Source organism: Camelus bactrianus, chromosome 3, assembly GCF_048773025.1.
Source record: "Camelus bactrianus isolate YW-2024 breed Bactrian camel chromosome 3, ASM4877302v1, whole genome shotgun sequence".
NCBI classification, from domain to species: domain Eukaryota; kingdom Metazoa; phylum Chordata; class Mammalia; order Artiodactyla; family Camelidae; genus Camelus; species Camelus bactrianus.
Genome location: NC_133541.1, coordinates 87,236,951 through 87,261,535, shown reverse-complemented (window position 1 = coordinate 87,261,535; position 24,585 = coordinate 87,236,951). Strand labels below are relative to the sequence as shown.

Here is a 24,585-nt window from a genome sequence, read left to right as displayed (position 1 = left end):
TCAATTAGCTTCACAGAAAGAGATGACACAAACAGGTAAGAGAGGAGAGTGTATGTAATAAATAGACTATTTTCAATGGTGCAGTAGAGTTTAGGGAAATCAGAAAGGGCTGTTAACATACCTGGGATGTGGCCACTGGAGGAAGGCTGCTGTTGGCCAGCCAACTTTCAGGAATGTGGTCCCTGGAGTGAGGCATTTCTGATCAGCTGTTGTCTACAAACGCGAGGTTGTCACTGATTTGTTCACTCTCAGAAGGCTGGAGGGAGGGTGATGTCAGCTTGCTCATTTTCAGAAGCGGGGCCACCGGAGTGATGTTGTTATTGACTGATTTTCAGAGCTTGTGCATTAATTGGAACTTATCTCAAATGAACAGTGGTTACTTGTTTACAACTTGGGACCTGGTTAAAGAATAGTATTTACCTCCCTTGAATATGAAAAATAAGTACTTTTAATTCTCAGTCCTCCCTTTTGGTCTTCTCTTGGCCAGACCTATAGAAGAGACCATAAGGGACTGGGCAGATGTTAATTTGCACAGGTCTGATGTTCAGCTGGTGCTGCCATTTAATGATTACTGTGGAGGAAAGCACCAATTATTGTGGAGGAAAAATAGTTCTAATTGCCAAATTTGTATAATTCACTATCTATAAATTTATACATAATTTATAATAATAAATATTGAAAAAAGCTGACTACAGAATATTTATGGCATCCTGACAAAGTCAATATGGGATTCAAAATACAAAGTACAAGATGGAGGTAAGTGGTTTTCCTGCCCATATGTTTAAAATGAGGTTTTCATTTCCAAAGCACAGCTTAAGATGGGTAGAATGTTATCTCAAGAGATATTAGTAAGAGAGTATTTGACTTGTTAAAGTGATTTTCAAACTGAATGAGATTAAGAGTGAAAAGATCAGATAAAAACCAAGAAAGTGGCTGTTATATACACTGTCAAGTCACAGATGGCCAAGTGATTCACTCAAGAACTGAAGCAGGAAGTTTGAGAACAACATCCAGCAGTCTTCACACTAATGTATAAACAAGAGCTATAAACAAGAAGCCTGGGGTAAAAACAAGGCATGGTAGATATGACATAGGAGTTACTGACACTGTGCATGATGAGATTTCTGACTGGAATACACACAAATGAGAAGAGAGGTACAGAGAAGTACACTGGACCGATATACACCTGCAATGCAATTCAGGACACCAAAGGTAAAATGCACTGTGGAAAATATTTGGGAAAAAAGGATACCCTTATGAAAATATATTACAGAATGCCAGGCCAGTAGAAGAAAATCAGATTGAAGTACACAGTCCATTGCCTGGCACAAGGTATTTCTTTAAAAAAGTTGTTGAGTACATAAATTTTAATTTAAAAAGCAGAGAACTGGGGAAAAAATTGTCATGACTGAGAGCTCCAAATGTCCAAACAACATCTCTCTTATTTTACCAAAACCAGAGCATCTGACAATTCTTTATAAGCCAAAAAAACCTAATCTTCCAGAAAATAGAGATAGCAAAAATCAAAGCTAATACTCTAGACCACAAAAATGACCAGCACGAAGGAATTGATTGATAAAATCCAAGTGTCAGGAACCTGACAGAATGTGATCATCTGAGTATTGGTGATACCTAGTGAAGGGGACTCAACACTGTGATTCCAGTTCTACAGTTAAAATTGGTCTGATAAGGAAAAAAAAAATATGCTTACAAAAAATGTCTTTTCTGACAAGCTCAGCTTTTAAAAGAGGAGAAACAGTTTGCATAGCAAATGAATATAAGAAACGGTAAAATCTGTAACTCCCCTACCAATTAGCTGAGGACTTCTTAAACAAAAAACAAATAACGCCCCCCATCCCAGCTAAAGCCAACAAAAAAAAGGGTTTTATAAACTATGTGTAGAGCCAGTTGTAAGGGAAGGATTGAGGAATGACAAAGAGGATGTAAGACTTAGCTTCTTTAAAAATTTTCTTTTATCATTTTTTTTCTTTTAATCAAGAATAATCTTCAACCTAGAAAGTTAAGGGGGAAGAGGGGGAAAAAGCAAGAAGGAAATGAAGCTCATCATAGGTACAAACAGTTTTAAAGAGTAACTAAGTCAAAAGTCATACTGAGAGACCTTGCAAGTGGTAAAAAGAGCAAGGCAAAAAGACCATACAGGAAATGGAATTCCTACTTTAAAAAAAGAAAAAGGTAGATTATACAGCTTCAGTTTGATAAATAATGCTGACTCCAAGTAAGATTAGACTGAATTCGTTAAAAGTCAATTTACAGTATTAGAAACAGAAATGGTGATCTTTAGGAGTAAACATGGGTTCACTAGGAAAAGACATTACAAAAATCCAGCTCCTTTCCGGATGGCATCATGAGAATGGGGGGGCAAGGAAGTGGGCTAAGTGGCTCACCTGGATTTCATAACAAATATAAATACTTAATAGCGCTCAGGTGCTGAAGGACTACCTACCATACACTAGAGAGACCACTTAGGCATCGTGTTACAGGTTCAGTGGGTTAACACTGAATTTAAGGTAGGATTATAGTGACTTGGCACAGTGCTTTGTCCTTGCCCTCTACCATTCATCATTTTTTTCAATAAGGGTATTGAATTAATGATTTTGAATTTATCAATGCCATTAATTTAATTCAAGATAGCCAGTGGTGCAATGTGATAGAATTAGGGTGCAAATATCTTAAAACATATAGGAATGATGGCTTCAATCTAAGACAAAGTTCAGTAATACCAGACCTTATTCTTGTCTCAAAGGGCAGAAGCACACACGCTGCATGAGAAATCAAGGTGTTGCTCAGTTTTCAATTGTAGTTTATCATGAGAGTAATGGTAAATGGCACCCTGCATTGAGAGCTATTATAAATAGTATTGCTAAACCTCAGACATGCTGCAAAAAAGGTATTATTCCAACATGAAGTGAGGAAATGGATGTAAGAAGTCAAATAACTTGCTACAGTTCTGACAAGGCAAGAAGTTGAGAATCAAATTAAATTTGTCTGAACCCCAAATGTATGCTCTTTCCAAGAGCACGCATGGCTTCTACATCTAAGTTCATATGCGAGCCAGAATTATCTTACTTGTTTTATTTCTAACTCTCATATGTGCTGTGATGAATTTTCTTTAACAATATCATAATTTTCAATGCTATTTCAAAATAGTCTTTCCTTTTATAAGGTGGAGAAATGTTATCTTTTGATACGTAGGTAACTCAATAGGTAAAAAAATAATGATTTACCTTAAACATCCAAATCTTTCCAATGTGGTCTAGAACTGAGGTTGGAAAACTATGGTCTGCAAGTCAAATCCAGTCCACCTCCTGTTCTTCTTTGGCCCATGAGCTAAGAATGATAGTTACATTTTTAAAGTCGAAAAAAATCAGAAGAATACTTCATGACACATAAAAACTATATGAAATTCAAGTTTCAGTGTCCATAAGTAAAATTTTATTGGAACACAGCCATGCTCATTCATTTACATAGTGTCTATGGCTGCTTTCATGCTACAAAGGCAGAGTTGAATAGTTGTGACAGAGACCATATGTGGTGTTCTCATTGCTTTACACTGCTGTTCAACACACTACAAATCTCGGTGATGCAGTTATAATTTGACAGCATTTCAAGTGCCACACATATTGTCATAGACATTTTATAATTTTTTATTACTAGTGCATATTAATCATGTAAAAAGAGTAAAGAAAAGTGAATTTTGAGTGTTGCACTTTAAGGCACAGTGGAATGTGGATTATTTTGTTACACAATTACATGGCAAAGCATCGTGTTTATTATGCAAAGACACTTTAGTGTGCTAAAAGAATACAATTTATTTTCACATTACCAGACAAAGCACTCATCACAATATCCCCAACTCACAGGAAAGCAACAGTAAGAACAATTAGAAAACTTTGAAACAGAGTATCTCATCACAATAGAATTTATTCAAACACAAAAAAAAGAGAATGAGGGTGCAATCAAAGTTACTTTCCAAGTGGTTCATTTGTTAGCCAAGCAAAGAAAGCTATTTATTGATGGTGAGTTAAAGATAATTAAACTGTTTGATTGCAGGAGCTAAAAAGTGTATCTGGAGAAAACAAACATGTTGAAGACCACTAGCTCTTTAGCAAAGACAGTTACTTGAAGACACCAACAGTCAATTAAAACACAAGGCAAATGATTTGGCTTTTGATGACTCAGTAGACGTTACCAATACTGCCCAGTTGTTGATTACTAGAGAAGTCAATATTAAGTTTGAACTGACTCAAAAATTAGCCTCAGTGAATAGTCGCCATGAAACAACTACAAGAAAGAGTATTTTTAAAGAACTTGAGAAACACCAGTGCAAACTGAAGTAGAGTCTACTAAGAAGTGTTGTAACATAATGGTGGTAAAGATATGTGGAGCAGAAAAAGGTTTACTGAGCAAATTTACAAAGCTTGTGAAAATGTAAAATGTTTAAAGTCAGTGTTTATGCTTTATACATCAACAGGTATTTTGTGGAAACTATTTGAATCTGTCATGTTACTGAACAAGTAAAATCAGTGGCAAATTTCCTTCTGATCTTAACTATCATTATTTCCATTAAGTTTTATTAGAAATAGAAACAGGTTATCCTGACTTGCCCAACTACATAGCAGTTTGATAGCAGTGGTAAAGATTTATTGCAATTTTTTGAGCTCAGGATCAACACTGAATTTTCTTTGAATGAAAATCACCCCCATCTATTATTAATGAACACTGGATGGCTTTGAAGATCAGCTTTTGCTGCAGATTTGATAATGTGTCTTAATAAATTCAACTTAAAAAGTACAAGGTAAAACAGCACTTACACATGAAATTTATACTGCAACAAAGTCATTACAGTGACAACTGATGCTGTTTAAATCACAAATAATGTCAAGCTGCCTTATACACTTTCCATGCTGTCAAGTTAAAACAACCAGCAAGATATCCCTTCCCACACAGATTTGCAGTGGATATGTTTTCCAAACTCAGCTACAGTTCCAGCTACATTTTTGGATCTCAATCCAAATGCACAGGAAATTTCAACATTTCAAAATCCACTTAACTGTACAAATGAAGAGCATCTACCTAACTTTCAATAGGAAGTGATTAGTCTGCAATGTAATGTTATGACAAAAAGCAAACATCAAGAGCAGAATCCAAGGGAATTCTATAAATACCTTCCAAATGATGAAAATGCTCAATTAAAATCATACACTTGAGGACTGATAACAGTATTTGGTAGTACCTATCTGTATGAAGACATTTTCAATGATGAAATATGTAAAATCATATTACAGATCAGCATAACAGATGAACATTTGCAATCGATTTCAAACCCCAATTAAGAGAAATATTATCCCCTCAAAATAATTCAATTCCTATCATTAGACCTGAATTACAAAAAAAAGTTTGTACTCAAGTGTCCATATATATTTTGAATTTCATTGATAAAAAATTAGTGGAAATTTGTTTCCTTTCTCATTACACAAGTATATAAAGCCCCCAAATTTGCCTTTTGGCCCACAAAGCCTAATCTTTACAAAAAAGTTTGCCAACCCCTAGGCTAGAGCAGTGCAGAAGCGTTTTTCCACTTAAGTAAAATCACAGTATGGTGAACATCCCTGTGAACAACTGTTCTCTCTAAAACCACTTTCATATCTCAGCAGTATTACCTGATAACACTTCTGTATGTAGTCCTTTCTTTGGTTATGATCCATGTATTCTTACAAAGTAAATTTCCTAAGAAAATAACGTGTGTCAGTATTAGAGATGGACAGCAAAGAAACTAGTTATCCTGAACATCAGCAACGCTACGTAATTCCATTTCTACTAAAGATTAGCTTTTAACTCTATTAATCCAATTCTGACAAAAACCTTTAAAACTAAACAAAAACAAAAGCACATCAAATAGTGTACTTATGACCTCCATTTTTACCTGAGTCCAAAACGTTTTTCAAATGTACTCATTCACTGTATTAGTGACTTCTAAAATATATTCAGATTAACAAGTCTCAGTGATAGTATCGACGTGTTTTCTAATTTAAAACCGTTAGGCTTGCCTGTATACTTTATTTTGTTTTTCTCACCATGACAGCAGATATCTAGGTTTTGCCTGTGCTCTATCTATTCACTCTCCATCTGATAACAATACTTTCATTTTCTTTTGGGCAACACCCCTTCTACCTCATTTCTCAGTATAATTAATGTGTCCTCTGAAGGTAGGGGAACAACAGGCCGTTGGCCACAGTAATTGGCTCAAGGCTGGGCATATGAACCAATGAAGAAATAAATGTCAGTCTTAGGATTTTGATGGAACTGTTGAGACAAATTGCCCTTTGTTTTGGCTGAGGTTACGAAGACGGCAGAAGTCTGAAGCTGCTGCGTGGCCACTTCACCATCACACATGAAAAATCTCCCTTCAATGAAAACAGCAGGGTAGGAAGCAAAACCCAGAGATAAAGAGAAAGACTCCTGACTTTGCACCAGGATCAAGCATGTCTGAAGCCACTCCTAACACTGAACTTCGCAGTTAAATGCAATAGTGTGCATGCCTATTGCTGAAGCCGAGTTAGGTCTCCATCACTTGCAGATCAAAGGGTGCCGACTCATGCAATTTCACACAATCAATTCAGACTGAACCCTGATCTTAAATCGGATGTTTCTAGACAGAGCCTTTTAACCCATGCTTCACCTATGTTGTTTCATCTCCAGATCTTATTGTTTCTGAGCGGTGGTGCTTAGGGGTGCTGCTCTGCCTTATCCCACCTTTAGCCTCTATCTGTAAGCAGAGCACCATTTTATAAAACCTCTTAAAGCACCTAGCACAATGATAAACTGTGAGATACTGTCACAGAGATATGCTCTTCATCTGCAATGATGTTAAAGTCATTCACTTAAAACTGGATTAATAATATTTCACTTCTGTGAACATAATAGTATGACTTCATTTTTTAAAAGGAATGAAATGATTCAGTTTATTTCCCTTGGTTTATTAGTGGCATTAGTTCTAATTAACTGCTCTAATAAGGAGTTCAGAGAAGTATAAAAAAGTTTTTCATTAAAGAAAGCTTAGATACTTCCAGGTATATACACTTTGTAATGGGGTTCCAACAAAACAAACAAAATCAAAACCACAAAAGTATATTCCTTTAGCTGTACTTTTTACATACACTAATTAAATGAACTGAATTTTTAAATTCCTATCTTCAGTTAGTGAGTGGCATTATTTTACCCATGATTAGAGGAAAGGGGAAAGAGCAAGTTTAAAAAAACTACCTTTATTTTTTATTTCTTTTTCAGTTACATACTTTTAAACAGGGATGTGTTTCATTATTCAGACATTCAGGCAATGTTGACTTCATTAGTGTTGACAGAAAAGAAGCATAAAAATGCAAAACATTGTTGGCTTAACCTGAACATACCTGCATTACCTATTATTGACCAGTTTGTGTTGCCAAAAGACTTATTCCTTGGCATTAAAATGGAGCACTTAAAAATATTGCTAAAAAGCAAATGTCTACACACTGGTCTTTGCAGCAAATAAGGGTTTTTATACTTTTAAAATATTTTAAGTCCATAATTGGATTAATATACACACCTTCTTATGTATAAGGAGTTCAGATCATATAAACACTGTACAGTCCAAAAACCCTACTGAGAATAAAACTAAACAGGCTTATGATAAGAAATACAGGTATCGCATGTATTTACAAATATCATAGACACACAAATTTGGTCAAATACTGTAAAGAAGGAAGTGGTTTCACATTATAATGGCCAAAACATCCATCTACCTTACTCAAAGCAAACAAAAATACAAACTCAGCATGGAACTCCTGCAGTTTAAGACATCATGACAGTATACAAATAGATAAAGTGGAAACTGTTGACCAAATTATACAGCAAATGGTTTCTAGGCTGAGTGTAGGTCTTTAAAATCAAGAACTTAGAAAGATCATTCATAGGATTCAGAGCAACAATGATAAACGATGTCCCGATTTGCAGTATTCATGTGGGCGCCTAATTCATCAAAAACAACGCGCTCAGCTTTTGGCTAATAAGAAAAATAAATTACAAAGTACAATTAAATTCCTGTAAATGCAATAATGGAGTCAAAAATGTAGATTTATTTACTTTAATTACACATATTAAATGTTACCTTGAGACAATAAAAATAAATAAGCATGCCCAGAGGCATGCACTTAAAGACAAAAAGAAGGGGCTGCGTGGAAGGAGCAACAATTTCAGAAATGAACAGTGAATATGAGATTTGAACAACATAATTTTCTAGTCAGCCTTTTTCCCTTAACTCTCCTTGAAAATTCTGACTAGTAGACTGTGACAATAGTACACCTGTGTCTTTATGGCTTAAAACAAAGCAGACTTGAAAAGCGGAATGGGTTTCCTTTTGTACAGAACCGTTACTTTGTTCATATGCAGGCACTTCAAAAGACTATGGGGACAAAGCACCTGACCCATCCTCTCCAAAATAGTTTTCAGTCATCAAAATTACGCTAAAAATAGGAAAATTCCAGAGAACCAGCAAAGTTGAATACCAGAGGCTGATGTGCACAGAGGGCAATAGAGTGACCCCGCTTTTATTGCCAGGGGTCTTTTTTTTAATCAAAGAGCAAATAATTAATAAACAGACACCATTGCGTGGCACATCCGAAGTTTTCTGCTTAAGGAGAATGAGATCATTCAGCAGCAGGTTTCAGTGGGATCTCCTTAGACTTCAACCTCATACACTGCAATGAGATTCACATTTATTCCTTCTCCTTAGTGTATTTTTCAAAAAAAAAAAAAAAGAAACTCCAACATATCTCATCCCTCAAAGTATTCATTTCTCGCTGCCTAACATACATTATTACCTGGAAGCATAAAGTTACATTATACAAATATTTTGCATTTTTAAAAAATAAGCGCTTTTGCCACTTCGGCAACACTGTACTTCACAGAGTGGCGCAACAAAGCAGAGCTCGTGCCTCGCACGCTGCTTGTGACTCGTTTTACCGCTACCACCTGCCGAACCCATGGAGCTTTCTCCTCAGTACCTCTGGGCAGTGGCTGTACCATGATTTCACAGACAGAATGTTAGTATGACTCATGAACAGCAGTACCGTCAGCAACAGTGAAATCAATGCAGATGTCACACAGGTAATGACCTTCTCGAGGGATGACTTCTTTTAAAGATTTGGGCAGCTCTGTTTTCTCTGTTGCATTATCCACTGGGGAGAAAGTTCCTGTTTGATTATGCTCTTAAAAAACCAGATTAGGTATATAACTGGTTGACATTTAAGATACTTTACTGCTTTCTACGACAGGAGGAGAGCTTCTGAAAAATGTTCTAAAGACCTGTATCCATGAATACCAACCACCTCATTGGTCCATTCCATTCACTGATGGGCAAAGCACTCGTGTTTTGACAAAACTTTAAAGCTTCCATAAAAGTTAAATTAGAAAAAATATGAATGTAAGACAACCACAAAATGAAGTATGAAAGTATGACATTTTTGTTTCTAAGAGTGAGTCCTTGAAAATATATGTGGTCACTACAGAGATGATTTTAATCACAAGACAGCAGATGAACATGTAAGTAACTCCCCACGATCGGTCTGTGTCCAGAGTCATTTGTGGCGCTGTATGGTTTTCCTTTTCCTTCGTTTGAAAAAACAGCAGCACCTGCAGATGGAGGGAAATACTCCTTTTATTATTTAAAGAAACTAAGACGTCATAAAGTGAGGCTGAATCTATCATGTTAATTTAAATGGTCATAAGAAGCTACAGGCTAGTGCAACATAAAGAGTGAACACACTGATGAAGCATATACATTAGTGAAACTATGCAGAGCTGTTTCAACATGCCTTTTAAGAACAGCAAGACATTCTGTGCAACGTTAAATGGAGCCACTAAACTGAAAAGGATCTGCACCAAGACTACCTGAAAAGCTACAGAGTTCTAACCCCAAATGACCCACTCCATTCTATTTTAGATACTCATTAGTTTCTGGCAATGTCATGCTGTTCTATAAAGTTCACCTTAGGTATTCCTTCCCTTTTTTCCTGCTACTTATATATGACTGTTGAAGCCACCGTTAGAAAAGCAATAATGATCCTAATATTGGGATTTTATTTTCACTAAGCATTAAATTCCAAAAATAAAAAGAGAAATCCCTCAAATACTCAACATTTTCCATCATATTTACAAAGTGGAAGAGAGGAAATACATTTAAACAGAGTAAGAATGCTAAGAGTGGCACTTTTAATTTTTTAGGGGTTAAAGAAGGTCAAGTTTATCATAAGTTATTTCAATTAAGGTAGAAATTGTGCTCAACATTTAAAATACCATAATCAAAATGATTCCGTTTTATAATTGAAAACTGATTCAGTTTCTGTTGTCTATTAAGGCAATATCTGATTTTTATTCCTAGGTGAAAAAAATCTAGATATGATCCCTGCAAGAACTAGATTTTCTCACAGTAAATTCTCCTATTCATGAGAAGATGCAACACCTGTACAGCAATGCTGAGGCTGGTATGAACTGAAAGTTAAATGAGAATCACTGATCAGCAGCAAACAAAACAAATACACACACATTCACATATATATCCTAAAACTCTAGCATTCCTTCAAATAAAGGCCTGGCTATCAATCTATGAGAATATCAAGATGACAAGTACCACATACAGAGAGGCTCCTTTTACTTTTCCACTGAAGTCCTTACAAAGATGTTCCTGTAATTCTTACCAGCCCACCTTCATAAAAGGATATTCACATTCTCTAGCTAAGCATAAAAGAGACCACATAGCTTCAAAGTATCCTATTCAGCAAAAGGTCATGGAAGATGAAATAATGGCTATGTAGTTTTTATATCTTTCCGTGAACTAAATGTAAACAAAAATCCACACTGTCCAGCTAAATTATATACTCTCTCCACTCACGTTATCCTTAGTCAAAAATAATTTCAGACCATTTATTGTGATTTATGCCATGATTGTAAAATCACTATGGGGTATTCAAAACCAAATTACACAACTGCATTTTTTAAGTGCACTCAAATAGCACACAATGACTAGACAATGGAATGTGAATAATTCAAAATTGTATATATCAGCTGATAAAGATTCAACAAGAAATATGTCCAGTTATCAATCTATATGAGTTTTACTCTTATTGAGGTGACTACAAGAACAGAAATAAATTACCCAATCAAGGGCCTTAAAAAGAGAAACCACTGTAAAAGAAGACTCTAGGCACAATACATTTTTCCTGGGTTTAGAAAAGCAAGTTAAATTTTTCGTAACTGTCAGGTGCCTAATACTTTCTCAAATCTGTTATATATATTTTCTAAAATTAAAAAGGAAAACAAAAATGACTATGAGATAAAAATCATTATTCCAAAAACAAGCTTTCAATTAAAGACTTAGAAAAGAGCTAGAAAATGACCATCTTGCAAAAAATAAAATGTTACAATATTGGTATTTAGACAAAAGAGATCAAATATTTAGAATATTAAACTTAAGACTATGGTCATATTTCAATGGTAATTTATTGTTTAACATAAAGTTTCACTAACAATGTTCACTAGTGGTATGTAATGTTATTTGTCTTTTCAAATTCCAAAGCACATTCTTTTAAAAAGTTTTCTACTGAAAAAGTGTTGTAAGGTATGTAAGCCTTTTGGAATGGGGAATTTAATGTAATGATGTTTGGATGAACAAGTTCAAGTCTCAGATTTTCCACACTTGTATTAGCAATTCATCTTGTCTGTTTCATTTTTCCAGTATCATTAATCTGCTTTCAGTTCTGAGAGTTGAGTTCTTCCCATTTCCTAGGTAATCATTCCTTCCATTGTGTAAATATTATTGAATAAAGAAAACCACTCCAAGCATTTACTTAAGCTTAAATAAGATATTAAAATGCATTATAATTGTAGAGAACCTTTAAATTCAAAAGCAATCTAAAAAAGGCATCCATTTTTAAGAAATGAAGCCCCTAAAAAGAGTACACCCTTGAAATAAGAGTTGCTAAGTAAAGCTGGCATGCTGTTAAACTGTTATACCACCAGAGGGCAGCATTGCTTTATGCATTATGAATGCATCCAACTAGAGAAGAGGTGCTCCCAAAGTACCATATACTTACAGAAATTAAGAAGGAAATTGATATTAATCTTGTAGCTGATTTCTTAAAAGTCATTACTAAGACAGATGATCTATAGTTTTCATGATTAAGAAATTAGATCTCATCTCAATTGTCCTGAGCACTCAGTCTAAAACACTCTCCCACACAGCCACACTGACACATGATTGTTTTATTTTCCTCTCAGTTGCCAATACTAACCTGAATTTATTTTTTTACTTATTATCCACCTCCACATAGGATGTAAGTTTCTTAATATCTTGGTCACAGATACATCCCATAAATGGGCATAAAGTTGGTACTCATTTAATATCTATTGGATAAATGAATGATTTGCCTCATCAGTGAAACTAATTCATAGAGTAAGAACTTAGTCAAAATCCTAAAGCATGTTCTAAAGCTAGAGTTCTTACCCACGGGCCACAAACCCTAGAGCAACCTTACAAAATGGTAACGTTAGTGCTTGTGGAGGCTTTTCTGAAGAGAAATGATGTGCACCAAATTATTAAAGGAGCCTGAATCTCGCAAAGCACTGCTGTCTAGATGCATCTGACAGATCACCTTCCTGCTTCTCCACTTCCAGTGAGGCCTCGTCCTGGACACAGTGAGCTGAGCACTGGAGACAGTGAGTGGACACCACGTCATCACTTTATACGAGAGCAGGCAAATGCATAAGAAACCATGAACTTTTCACTAGGTACTGTTAACAGGGGAAAAAAAAGTTACTGGAAACAAGAACTGCAATTAAAAAAAACAGAAGTTTTCACAGATGGTTTGAAGAAGTTATTTTTATCAAAAAACTCAATTATCTGGTCTTAGAAAATAATTCACACTTTCAAAATTTTTAAGGACATTTCCTCTCCTTGCTGCTCAGTGGCTACATTTTCTTATTCTTTAGTTCATAGCTCATGTGAGGTCTCCTCAGATCTAGACCATTGACAACTACCTTGGGGAAACTGATTACATTGATCAGACATTTAAATCATGTTCTTGTCAATTCTCCTCTTTTTCTTGGCTCTTTCTTGACTATCCTTTATGTGGTTCCAGTGAGCCAATATGCTCTCACAAGCCAGGTTCATGCTTCTGACATGACCACTTGGTGGGAGCTGAGAAGCCTGGAAGTCACATCTCTACCCTTAAACCCCTCGGGAATAAGTGTTAAGACTCGATTCTGATGAACACTAAGGTTGCTGCTTGAAATACTATTTAGGGAGGAAACAGGAAGTCATAATGGATCAAAGTTCTAAACTCTGTAGACAACAGAGATGGTAACAGCCAAGGTTTTGCTACTGACATCACACCACCATTTCCCCATTATTGACTGTCTTTTTCTTCCTCTAAAATATGGCTTTTCTTGCTGGATCTATGTCATATACTTCCTTCTCGAAAATCTTCCCAGAAACTGAAGCTGTCTGGATCTGAAGTTCTCATCTGTCCCTACAATGACTCACTGGTTCATCCTCTGGTTGAGAGACAGCTGGTACCTGCCAGATGCTACCCATTTAGGACTCCAGAACCTAGCCTCTCCTCGTCTGTGTTGATGAGTATATGGGAAATTTCTGTTATGACATCTAGCTTTTTCAGTGACAAAGGATTTTACCCCTTAAAACTTATACTTGAAATGTAATTTCATTTCTCTGGATCTCTTGATTATGAAAAAGAGGAACTTTGGTAAATCAAGTCGAGGTTACATCCGAGAGCAAGACTACATAACTGCTCTAACTAGGAACCCCCAGACCCATCCTCACCTGCAGTTTCTTCCTCACCATCCACATGCAAAGTGACATAAGCCTCAATAATTTTCCTAAGGTTTGGTCTGATTATACCATTTCTTTGCTTAAAACCCACAGTGAGCTTTCTTGTGCTAAGAAAGGTAAGATCCTTCCCCCACCCCCCACCTGGCTACTAAAGGCCTTTTGAGATTGGGCACTTAGCCTATCTCAGTTCCCATTAATGTGTTCACACACTCTCCCCACTGCTGCCTGGAGTGGGTTACAACTCAAACTTGCCCCATTATTTCCTTGCTCCATATTGTTGCTCAGTTTCTTCTCTCTGGCCCCCAAATGCCTTGCCAATCACACTCATCTTTGAGAACTAGTGCAAATGTGTCCTGACCCATGAAGACCTTTCTGACATTCAGCTAGAAGTGCATACACCCGTCTCTGAACTCCATAGTGCTAATCCTGTAACACCTTGTTTTAGATCAAGGATGCTCAACCATGGTTGCTCCTTGGAATCAGCTGAAAAGCATTTTTAAAATATTGGTAACCAGACCCCACCACTCAGAAAGTGCACCCTAAGAACTGGAATATTTTTAAAACTCCCCAGGATGACTGGGATATGAAGCCAGGGTTGAGAATCACCATGTGAAAGTTACTAGCATACTTACTATCTTCTCTAATGGACCAAAAGGGCCTTGACTTAACTTCATAATCATTACATTACCAAACACACAATACTGCTCAGTAAATGATGGAAAGTGGGGGAGGAAAAAAAGAAACAAAGACAACTTCACACTACTTAAAAACTCAGTAACTAAACTTAAAGGAAGGCTTGTTTTACTAAATTTCTGGAAGGAATGAAGAGGGTGCTATCATTTCTATCACCAGTCTTGGAAAAAAATTCTCCACTAAAAAAGTAAGGCAAAATCTCACTGCTAATGAAGAAGCCACTTCATCTTGGGGGAAGAGAATATCTTCCATCATTTGGAGATTCTACAGTTACCCCATGAGATACTATTCTAGGAAACTTGAGATTCTAAAATGTCAACTGTGGAATACATCCTAGTTAATGAGACGGTGAGGGGAGAGATCTCTGCCAATCATAGGCAAGCAGAAAAAAAGGAAAATAGCAGATAAATTCTGAAAAAGAATTCTAACTAGGTCCCTAGCTACCTATAAAATGATGGAAGAGAGAAGAGAAGAATTAGATGCAACTTAGGGAAAGAAATCATGCTCACATTTCTTAGTCACAGATTAAGAGGATATGAGGAATGCAGTAATAAATGTGTAAGAATGTTGCAATAACCCTGATTAAAGAAAAGACAAAATGCTGTGTATTTAAAAAGACTTTTTAACTAGTGAAGAGTAAGGAAGTGCTGAGGATTTCTGTAACCCACCTGGAGTAAACCTTCACTGAAATCACGGACCGCTAGCCAAGTAACTGCTTTATTAAGATATAATTCACATATCATAAAATTCCCTTTTTAAAGTGTACAATTCAGTGGTTTTTAATATAGTCAAAGAGTTCTGCAGCCTTCACCACTATCTAACTCCAAAATGTTTCCTTTGCCCCTTAAAGAAACCACATCACCTCTCAGCAGTCACTCCCACCCTCCCCTTCTCTGCCCTAGGTAATCACTGTCTATTTTCCATCTCTATAGATTTGCTTATTCTGGACATTTCATATAAATGGAATCATGCAATATATGGCCTTTTATGTCTGGCTTCCTTCATTTAGCATCATGTTTCCAGTTTCATTTTATTATACTGTCAGCTGATAGTTCACTGTATGACTACCCCACATTATTTTCAATTATTTAGTAATAATTTATTGAGGCTTTGGGGCTCTTAAGATAAAAAGGGCCTTGTTTTTAAGAAATCCAAGAAGTTTCATGAAGTGGGAGACAGATAAAGAGAATAACATATCAACGGCAGGCTTACGGAACCAACAGAATATAGAATTCATAATGGAACATGAGGCTGGGAGAGACAGGCAGGGGCCAGAGCATGAGAGGCATGAAAGGCTTGAGAGGCCTGGTGCCATGCCGAGTGATCCGGACCTGATGCTCTAGGAAAAAGAGAAAGCTTTCTTCAGGAACAGCCTCTCGCCACTCCCTTAATTCTCATCTACCAACACCTGCAGATAGAAACCCAAACCACAGACATACTCACGCCCATCTCAACTAAATAAATTACTCTGCCATTCTTCAAAGCCACCCCCACAAAGCATTCTCTGATCATCTTGTCAGTAAGTAGTGCTTTGCTTTACAAGCTCTAATGGGTTTTTCATACCTTTTTCATAGTATTTATCATACGTTGATAAATGCTAATACAACTGCAATTATCCCAGCTGGCGTGTGATCTACTTTAGGCAAGGATAGTACCACATATTTCTGAAATCCAAGCACTGTCACTGTTGAATGAATACATGGGAAAATGTAATACATTTGGTTGAAAGCAGGGCTCGAAGAGGATGCAAACACAGAAGAGCCAGTTTCAGTGAAGACTGTGGGTATGGAAGTGAAAATATGGAACACTGATGGAAGAAGCACACGTCCGGGAAGAACACAGATGAGAACGGTCATTGGCAGCCGGAATTGGAGACGCAAATAAGGGAGATCATAGCAACTGGGTACCTGCCACGTGCCAGACAAAATACTAGTGACGCTTAATTTTCTTAACAACCTATGAGGTAGATATTATTAGCCTTATTTTACAGAAGAAGAAACAAGCCTGAAGAAGGTAACGAACAGTGGCAGGAGTAGGATCATACAATCTATGTTTAATTGCAAAAGACACGTGCATCCTTATCTGCCACAGGCCACCCTATTTCTCTAACTGTGCTTAGTTACCAGGATGGCACAAGCACGCATTAACTGTTGTTTTTATTTCTGATGTAAAAATACACAAGCATGTAGCTGACTCGTTACATCCTAAAACCCACTAAACTAAGTCATACTGTGAATAAATTTCACAATCAAACTGATTAGGATGGAGACTTGATCATTACTCTTTGAAAACAAATATCCATAAAAGTTTCCTCAACTTGCAGCCACCAAATGAGCATTGTTTTGGAAAGTATGTAAGGTTCTTTTTGGATATGAGTTGAATGTCCCATAATTTACTAATCTAAACAACTTTCTTCATTCACTCCAAGGCTGACTCAAACTTTGTCCTAAAATTGAGAGAAACATAATAAATCGAGCATTATAACTAAACGCAAATATCAGAAAATAGTTTAAGTTCAACATTATTTCAACAGATAAGAATATTATTTTTCATAATATCTGTAATTAACAGGAACTGTTTAGATGAGGATTTTTTTTTAACACTCACTATATCATGAACTTTACCAATGTATATAATCATGTGTATTCGATGGCAATATAATTAGCAAGTGAAATGTTTTAGTGAAACTATCGCAGAGGTGCAGGGAGGTCTGCTTTGTGTATTTAACAGTTACAAACAGGAAAAAAGAAATCTTAGCTCAAAAACTTGTCTTTCAATTTAAAATAGCAAATAAAGCCTTGTGTTACAAAACAAACGCACAAGCACAAGCAGGACTGGTGTATCATCTACTCGATAAAACAGTGCCCCAAATCTATGTCACGTGAAGCAAAAAAGTGGCAGCAGACAAAAGAGCTCCTCCAACAATTATTTCTTGCTTTTCATAGCTCATGTAAATGATATCAAGTACTTTTGGACACTTTTACCAATTACAATTTCTATGTTGAAAGGTTTGTTTTTAAGAAACACAAAATGGTGCTAAAGCTTTGAAATTACAGTCAATGGAGCTATTTCTGCCTGCCTACACTTAAGAACTCACCACATGTTCAACACTTTCTGGCAGCTATACACAAAAAACAAAAAACAAAAAAAAGAAGAAAATAGAAGGAAAAAGAGAGAGAGAGAGAGAGATCATCAGAAACTGCCCACATTGTAATTATCACATTGTTTTTCATGCTAAGTATTTTTCCAAGCAGAATTATTACAATTTACATTTACCAAAAAACCAATTTAAAACTAGTATTAATGCATGCAGCATACTACAAAATGAATAATTATTTATTCTTATGCTTCCAGAAAAAAAAGAGCAGCTATGGTGTAGCAGTAACTTTCATGCATCAACATTCCTAAAAATAAAAAGCTAAAAATATGTTGTTAACTCTAAATAAGAATTTAAGCATAGTTCTAAAAGAATTATTTTTGCATTATTAAACTACTTACTGAAATTGCACTGTTTTATACTTAGTGATTAAAATAATTAAACATACCACTTGTTTTTGCATGCACCTATTCCTTGAAAAAATTTCCTGAAATAATTGCACATGACTATAAATCTCGAACATGCACAGTTTAAGAAAAAAGTTACTAAGACAAGCCAAACCAAGACATACTTGGTTTCATCCATCACTTCTACTTCCGTAGGGGCTGTGATGGGTGCATTTGAACGTCCTGCAGTAGGGTCATCTGTGTTTAACTCTCCATTTGTGGAACTTACAACCTGAAAAAAAAAGAAAAGAAAAAAATACATACATATATATATATATGTATATATATATACACACACACACACAAATACACACGCACACACAAAGGAATAGGTTATACAACGATAAACATAAAGTATTTAAATTAGAAAGTTAATATGAGAAACAAAATAATTGGCATGTAGCTGTTCATAACTGAATATATTAATTACTCTACATTTTATTAAACATAAGCTCATCCAATATTTGCTTTTCAACTTCCTTCCTTTTCATCTTGAAATTTCTGTCTTCTGTCCTCTGGTTTTTAGGGCTAACTCAATCAGTTCCATCTTGTGTGCCCATCTCCTTTGGTACCTTGCTACATCATGAATTACTTCCTTTGCAAACTTCAATACTGCTCTTCCCAATGGATCCTTCATTTCAATCTGTAACCATGCTCAGGTCTCCCTGTCATGCTGCCCATTCATTCCCCCAGTTGATGAAGCCCCAAATCCAGGAGTCATTGTTATTCCTCTCTTTCACTTAAACCATCAGCAGATCCTGTTAAATCCTCTCCTGACCCACACCCCAACCCAACTGGTCTTCCCTACTCTATGACTACTAGAACCGCAGTCTAGGCCACCATTATCTCTTGAGTAAAGAAGAGCAAAAACCTATTAACTGGTCTGCTTATACTTGGATCCAGCCTCCATTAATGTATTGTCCACACAACAATCAGGGTACTCCTTTTAAGATGTAAATTAGATAATACATAACTCTCTGCTTAAAACTCTTCAAGTGTCGACTTCTTGGTTTCCTTTGGAATAAAGATCCATACTCTTTACCCCAGTTTACAAAGACCCTCAAGATCTGAATCCTGCCTACGTCTCTAATTTCATACCACTTCCCACCTTGCTCACTAGCCCCCACCCAGTATGTCAAGTTATTTCCACCTTCAGGCCTTGGCATGATCTACTCTCACTGCCTGGAATTCTCTTCCTGCTTATTGACAGATTCTCAGAGAACATCTCTGAAACGGGACTTCGCCAATATACAATCTAAAGCTTCCATGTAGACACACTTCTTCATTATATTTCACTTTTAATTCTTTGTATAACATTCATCCAGGTTGATGTTCTTCTGATTAATTGATTGACTGATTGATGTGTTTCTTGATACCCACCTCCACCTCCATTAAAATTAAGCCCCATAACAGCAAGAGCCTTGTACTGTTCCCTGATATATCTCCCCACTCTGCCTGGCACAGAACAGGCACTCAATAAATATTTGCTGAAATAAATGAATACATGCATGTATGTATGTAATCTTCAAGCAAGATAAAAACCATAACAAAACTCCCAAATTCTCTCAAATTCTCTCAGTCCTACTAAGTCGCCTTACTGTCTGATCTCTTGCTTTCCCCAAACTTCTTGAAAATCATCTTAACTTACCACTTCCATTTTTATAAAATTCTTCATTTTTCCCTTAACTCCTTCCAATCTATACTCTGTCCCTACATCAGCACTCAAGTAAGAGTTAATTTGAAGGTTACCAATTCCTAGAAAACATACTAGTAGTCTTTGTTCAGTCTTCATTTCCCTGTACATCTCTCTCTCACTTAGTATCAGCTGATATCTTTGGAGTAAGACAGGTGTAGATTCAAAACTTAGTTCTACCACTTACCAGCTACGAGATCCTGGGAGAGACACGTTACTTTGCTAAACCTCAGTGTTCTCAACTACGAAATGGGAAACAGGTTACTTACTATTTAACAAGGTTGACATGAGGATGAAATGAAATTAATGTATAAAACACAGTGACTGGCATATAGTAAGAGCTCAACAAACAGTGGCCATCATTATTACTATCAGTTTGACCTGTAAGTGCAGCTTCAACTATCACCTCTATGTAAAGGATTCTCTAAGCCTAACCACTCAGATACATCATCAGTTAGCTAGACCAAGTTTGGCTCCTCACTCAGTATTTCCAAAACCAAATTTACCATACTCTCTCTAAAATCTGTTACCTTTCCTATAGTTCCTACTTCTATTAAGGCAAGCCCTACCCTCTTCCCAGACCTCTAGGTTCAAAATCTAAGAATTATTTTTGATGCTTTCCCTTTCTGACCTCTTTTATCAAAGACCTAAGTATCAGAGTTGACAGCTGACTACTAGACTTAAGACTACCATTTACAGAGACCTATATTTCTAGAACTTACTTACTTAATTAATTAAGAGGCTACAACATGCCAGGCACTGTTTCAGGAACTTGGAATACCACAGCAGACAAGACAAACAAACATCCCTGTCCTGTGACTTAATAGTTTAGTGTGGAGGAGGCTCTCTCCCTCCAGTACAAGGAAAATAACCAGAAATCAATCAACATATCTAGATTAATTCATGAATTATGGAGGTTCAGTTTCCTATATCCTACATAGAATACTTAGAAACAAACACTGCATTTGTGCCTACAGCCGAAAACACACAACTGCCTTGATTGTCTTTAGAGGCAGCCCAAGGGGGGAAATACTCCTGTGTCTTAGTCCCTATGTCCTAGTCATCCTCTCCGCTTCCAGGGCACTCGCTGCCTCTTTTTTGTCATTCTATTGAGTTCTGTGTCAATTTGTTCTCTTTATTTTTCCCTCTTTCCGAAAACATTCAAAAATACTTCTAATTACTGAATATAATTTGATTCTTTATTTTTCATTTTTAAAATGTTAGAGCCCCTACACTGAATTGGAAGGGAGCTAGAAAGCAGAATTCTTACCTCAAACTCTTATATTCTCCACCACCTTTAACTAGCAAAGTGCCTTGCATGTGGTGGATAATCGAAACAATTCACTAAAACATTTCCATTGTTTTCCTTAACATAATATTCAATAGGTTTCTTTTTGCCCTTTTGTTCAATGGCCCTACATAGTTGGCGGGAACCCTCTTCACTTATAAGTAGCCTCTCTAATGTGTCTTCCCTTACTTTAAGCAGCATGAAAATTTGAACCTCAGGTACTCTAAATTTCCATCAACAGTAACTATATATGTATTATAATTATATAGTTGATTTACTTCACTTCACACAAAATCATACCTGGCTTTAATAAACTTTATTTTAGTGAAATGTTTCAAATTCCATTCTATCTGGTTGATCAGAATCAAATCAGAAGGAAATAAAGTCTGACTTCATGCAATTTTTTAATGTAATTTTTCCTGAGCTTCCCAGATTCCCTAATCCTCTGAGTAAAGGCCAATATCCCAGGGTCAGAAGAGAATCAATGAGGTAACACAGTTCTGTGAAGCTGACCCACTTAATACCAGTGACTTTCGAGTGTATCATGGCATTAAAATTATTTCCACTTAAAGTACTGGTCTTTTTACAAATGGATTTTATAAGAAGAAATAAAGAAATAATGTTATAAATAATGTGTGAATATATTTTTGGAAACCAAAAGTAATCAATCAATCAAACACACACATTACAAATTATTTCTGTAAGCCAAATTGTGAAGAATGATTCCATTTAGGTGACATTTCTAGAATTATAACTCAAACTAGAACATAAGAGTCTGTGAAATATTAGTATTTATCAGTCTAATTTCCTTAATGAAACTATATCTAAAATCACAGATGCTTTGAGGTTTGACATTTCAAAAAAAAAAAATCAGGTGTTTTACAGAATTCTTGTTTTCTTATACTTAAAGAAATTTTCTGTTATTCCCACTATGACAAAAAAACAAAAAAAACCAGTGCAAATCTTATTTTAAGAGGTTAAAAAAAAAAAGGCAACTAGGCTACAGTTTACTATCAGTATATCAGAGTTGAAGGGAAGAGGGTGGGGAAACAGCTTGCAGTTAAGTGTGGGAGAAAAATGGTGGTTCACTTACTGGCTGCCTGCCCAATCTAATTTCAAAAGAAGTCATTCTCATAGACTTGAGTACAAAGATTACACATGGTATCTTTGTAGTCAATGATTTTAAAAGGCCAATTAATATAGTTTCCAAATATAATGAATTCAAACACATTAGCTATACTACTATCTTCCTAATTTCTCTTTGAATACTTGTAAGCATGTTACCAAGTACTCAGTAGAGGCACAATATTAACCAGATTTTCACCTATCCAATAAATACATTAGATATATTAAATGATTATATATTTTACTTACACATTCAGCTTTTTCTAAAAGTCACTTATAAGAAAGCATACTAGTAAAGAAGATATAGTTAAAAGAGTTAATTTCCAAGGAGTTTACTGGACCTGCGCTAGGATTCACATGTACTAAATGAAACCAACTTTCTAACACATTCTAAAAGCTACAGAGTTATAATTGATATTCTTAATACTCCAACTGATGACCCAAAGGCACAGAGACATTCCCACTGACTATCAACATAGAAAAGCCAATACTGATTCTCAATCTAATGTTCACTTACAGAAGTATTAAGCAGAGCACTATATTCTTTGAGGATTCCAGTCTTTTGAGATGTTACTATAAATTTTACTAGAAAACAATATCAAAATAAATGTGTAATGCTGACCCCAGTGACAACTAAACAAGGAATTTCCCAAATTAAACTAAAAAGGAGGAACTGGAAATTATTTATGTAATAAAGGCATGTTACTCCTCTCCTTCCACGACCTCTCTTTTACAGACTTTTGTACCCCAGAAAACTATGAACAGAAAGATATGGTTGTACCAGTCACTCAGTTTCTTTTCCTTGCTAGTACCTCTGTGTTTTCGAAGATCTGATAAAGAAAACTGAAACTGGTTATGTGAAATGTGCTAGAAAGGTCTGCATTAACAATTAGCATAATGGAGAACTGACTGAGATACGACATTACTCCTCTAACTTTTACCTACATGTGTTTTCTTACCATTTCAAGACACATCTAATTCTTCTTCTGTCATCATAACCTATATCTGTATTTCTGAAGTGATACTGACTAAAATATCAGACTGCTTATTATAACAATTAGCATTATTCTTTACTTCAATAGTGCCTGGTTATATAACATATCTTCACTACTTGTGATTCTGCCCCCTTTTCCCAGCATCCCATTGTTCCTTAAATGCAAACAAGGCTGTACGACTAGAGGAGCTTTGCAGACAACCAGAAGGTATGCCACACCAAGTGAAAGTTTCTTCAGTAGTGCCCTTAATAGCTGTCTTCTTCCCTTTGCTTGCAATGACCTCTCAGCTTTATAGGATCAGATTTATAGTTAGCATCAAGCTCCATGGCACTGTGTTACAAAGAAAGGCTCAGCCAGAGTGGAATTAGAGACTAGCACTATCTGCTGCCAGTGGTACAGTTTAAAACTTAATTGTGGAAATTCAGATTTGCCAGATAGAAACATACAAAAAAGCGTAACTGAGTTCTTCCTTCTCTTCAGCCCCTATACCTGACTAAATTCTATCTTCTAATTACCTTTCAAGTCCTTTTATTTCTCCTCTTCTCCACTGCCCATCATTCCTCCTCAACTGTGGACTTTTGAGAGCTATGTCCTTGCCTTAGACTTGTCTCCCTTCAATCTCATCTCCAGCGAAAGTAATCTTCAGAGAACACTAATCTAATCAAGTTGGTTTGATTAAAGTCCAAATGTAATAACAAGACCCATGAGGTCCTTCATGATTTGCCTCCTGTCCACCTCTCAGTCTCCTTTCTCAACACACACCAGCTTGACAGAACTGCACTCAATCCCTCAATCCGTCCTCTCCTCCACACTCTTCACAGACTGTTTTCTCTGCCTGGGACACTCATCTCTCTAGACCCCTTCTACAGTCTTCAGCTGCTAGCTCCTATTGATTCTTCACTTTGAAAACATGTGAAAAAACAGAATACTTAGCATGCACGAGGTCCTCAGTTCAATCCCCAGTACCTCCTCTAAAAATTAATAAATAAATAAACCTAATTGCCCCCCCCAAAACCAGAATATAAATAGATACCACTTTTTCTAGGAAATCTTTTCCTGCTTCTCCTATGCATTCTCATAGCACCTCGTACTTTCTCCATTCTTCGCACTGTCTGTGCATTAGCCTTTCCCACGGTTTCACGGGAACAGGCATCGTATCTGTTACTCTTCCTTTTATTCAGAGAACCTAGCACAGAGTCGAGCACCTAGTAGGCATTTAAGTATATATTTGCTGAATAATGAAATGCCAAGGAACTGAAAGTGGTAGGTCTAAGCTTCCCAGCCATTTTATTACTGATGATTCTAAGGGGAGCAGGGAGGGGCACACTCGATTCCTCTGGGAGCT

The 24,585-nt window shown here is 36.2% G+C and overlaps 1 protein-coding gene across 12 annotated transcripts in view; it reads right to left on the bottom strand.

Annotated features, from left to right (window-relative positions):
• Positions 1 to 7,270: 7,270 nt before the first annotated feature.
• CSNK1G3 (casein kinase 1 gamma 3) overlaps positions 7,271 to 24,585 on the bottom strand; it is a 97,353-nt gene continuing 80,038 nt past the window's right edge. For 7 of the 12 annotated variants that reach the window (XM_074360573.1, XM_074360571.1, XM_074360570.1 and 4 more), the window contains 3 exons: positions 18,265 to 18,371; positions 17,694 to 17,717; positions 7,271 to 9,690 (listed from right to left, as the gene is read on the bottom strand). In XM_074360573.1, the coding sequence (XP_074216674.1) occupies positions 9,636 to 9,690; positions 17,694 to 17,717; positions 18,265 to 18,371 (186 nt within the window). In that variant the 3' untranslated portion in view covers positions 7,271 to 9,635. The remainder of the gene's footprint in view (positions 9,691 to 17,693; positions 17,718 to 18,264; positions 18,372 to 24,585) is intronic. The other 5 variants (XM_074360577.1, XM_074360575.1, XM_074360576.1 and 2 more) reach the window with 1 other exon arrangement.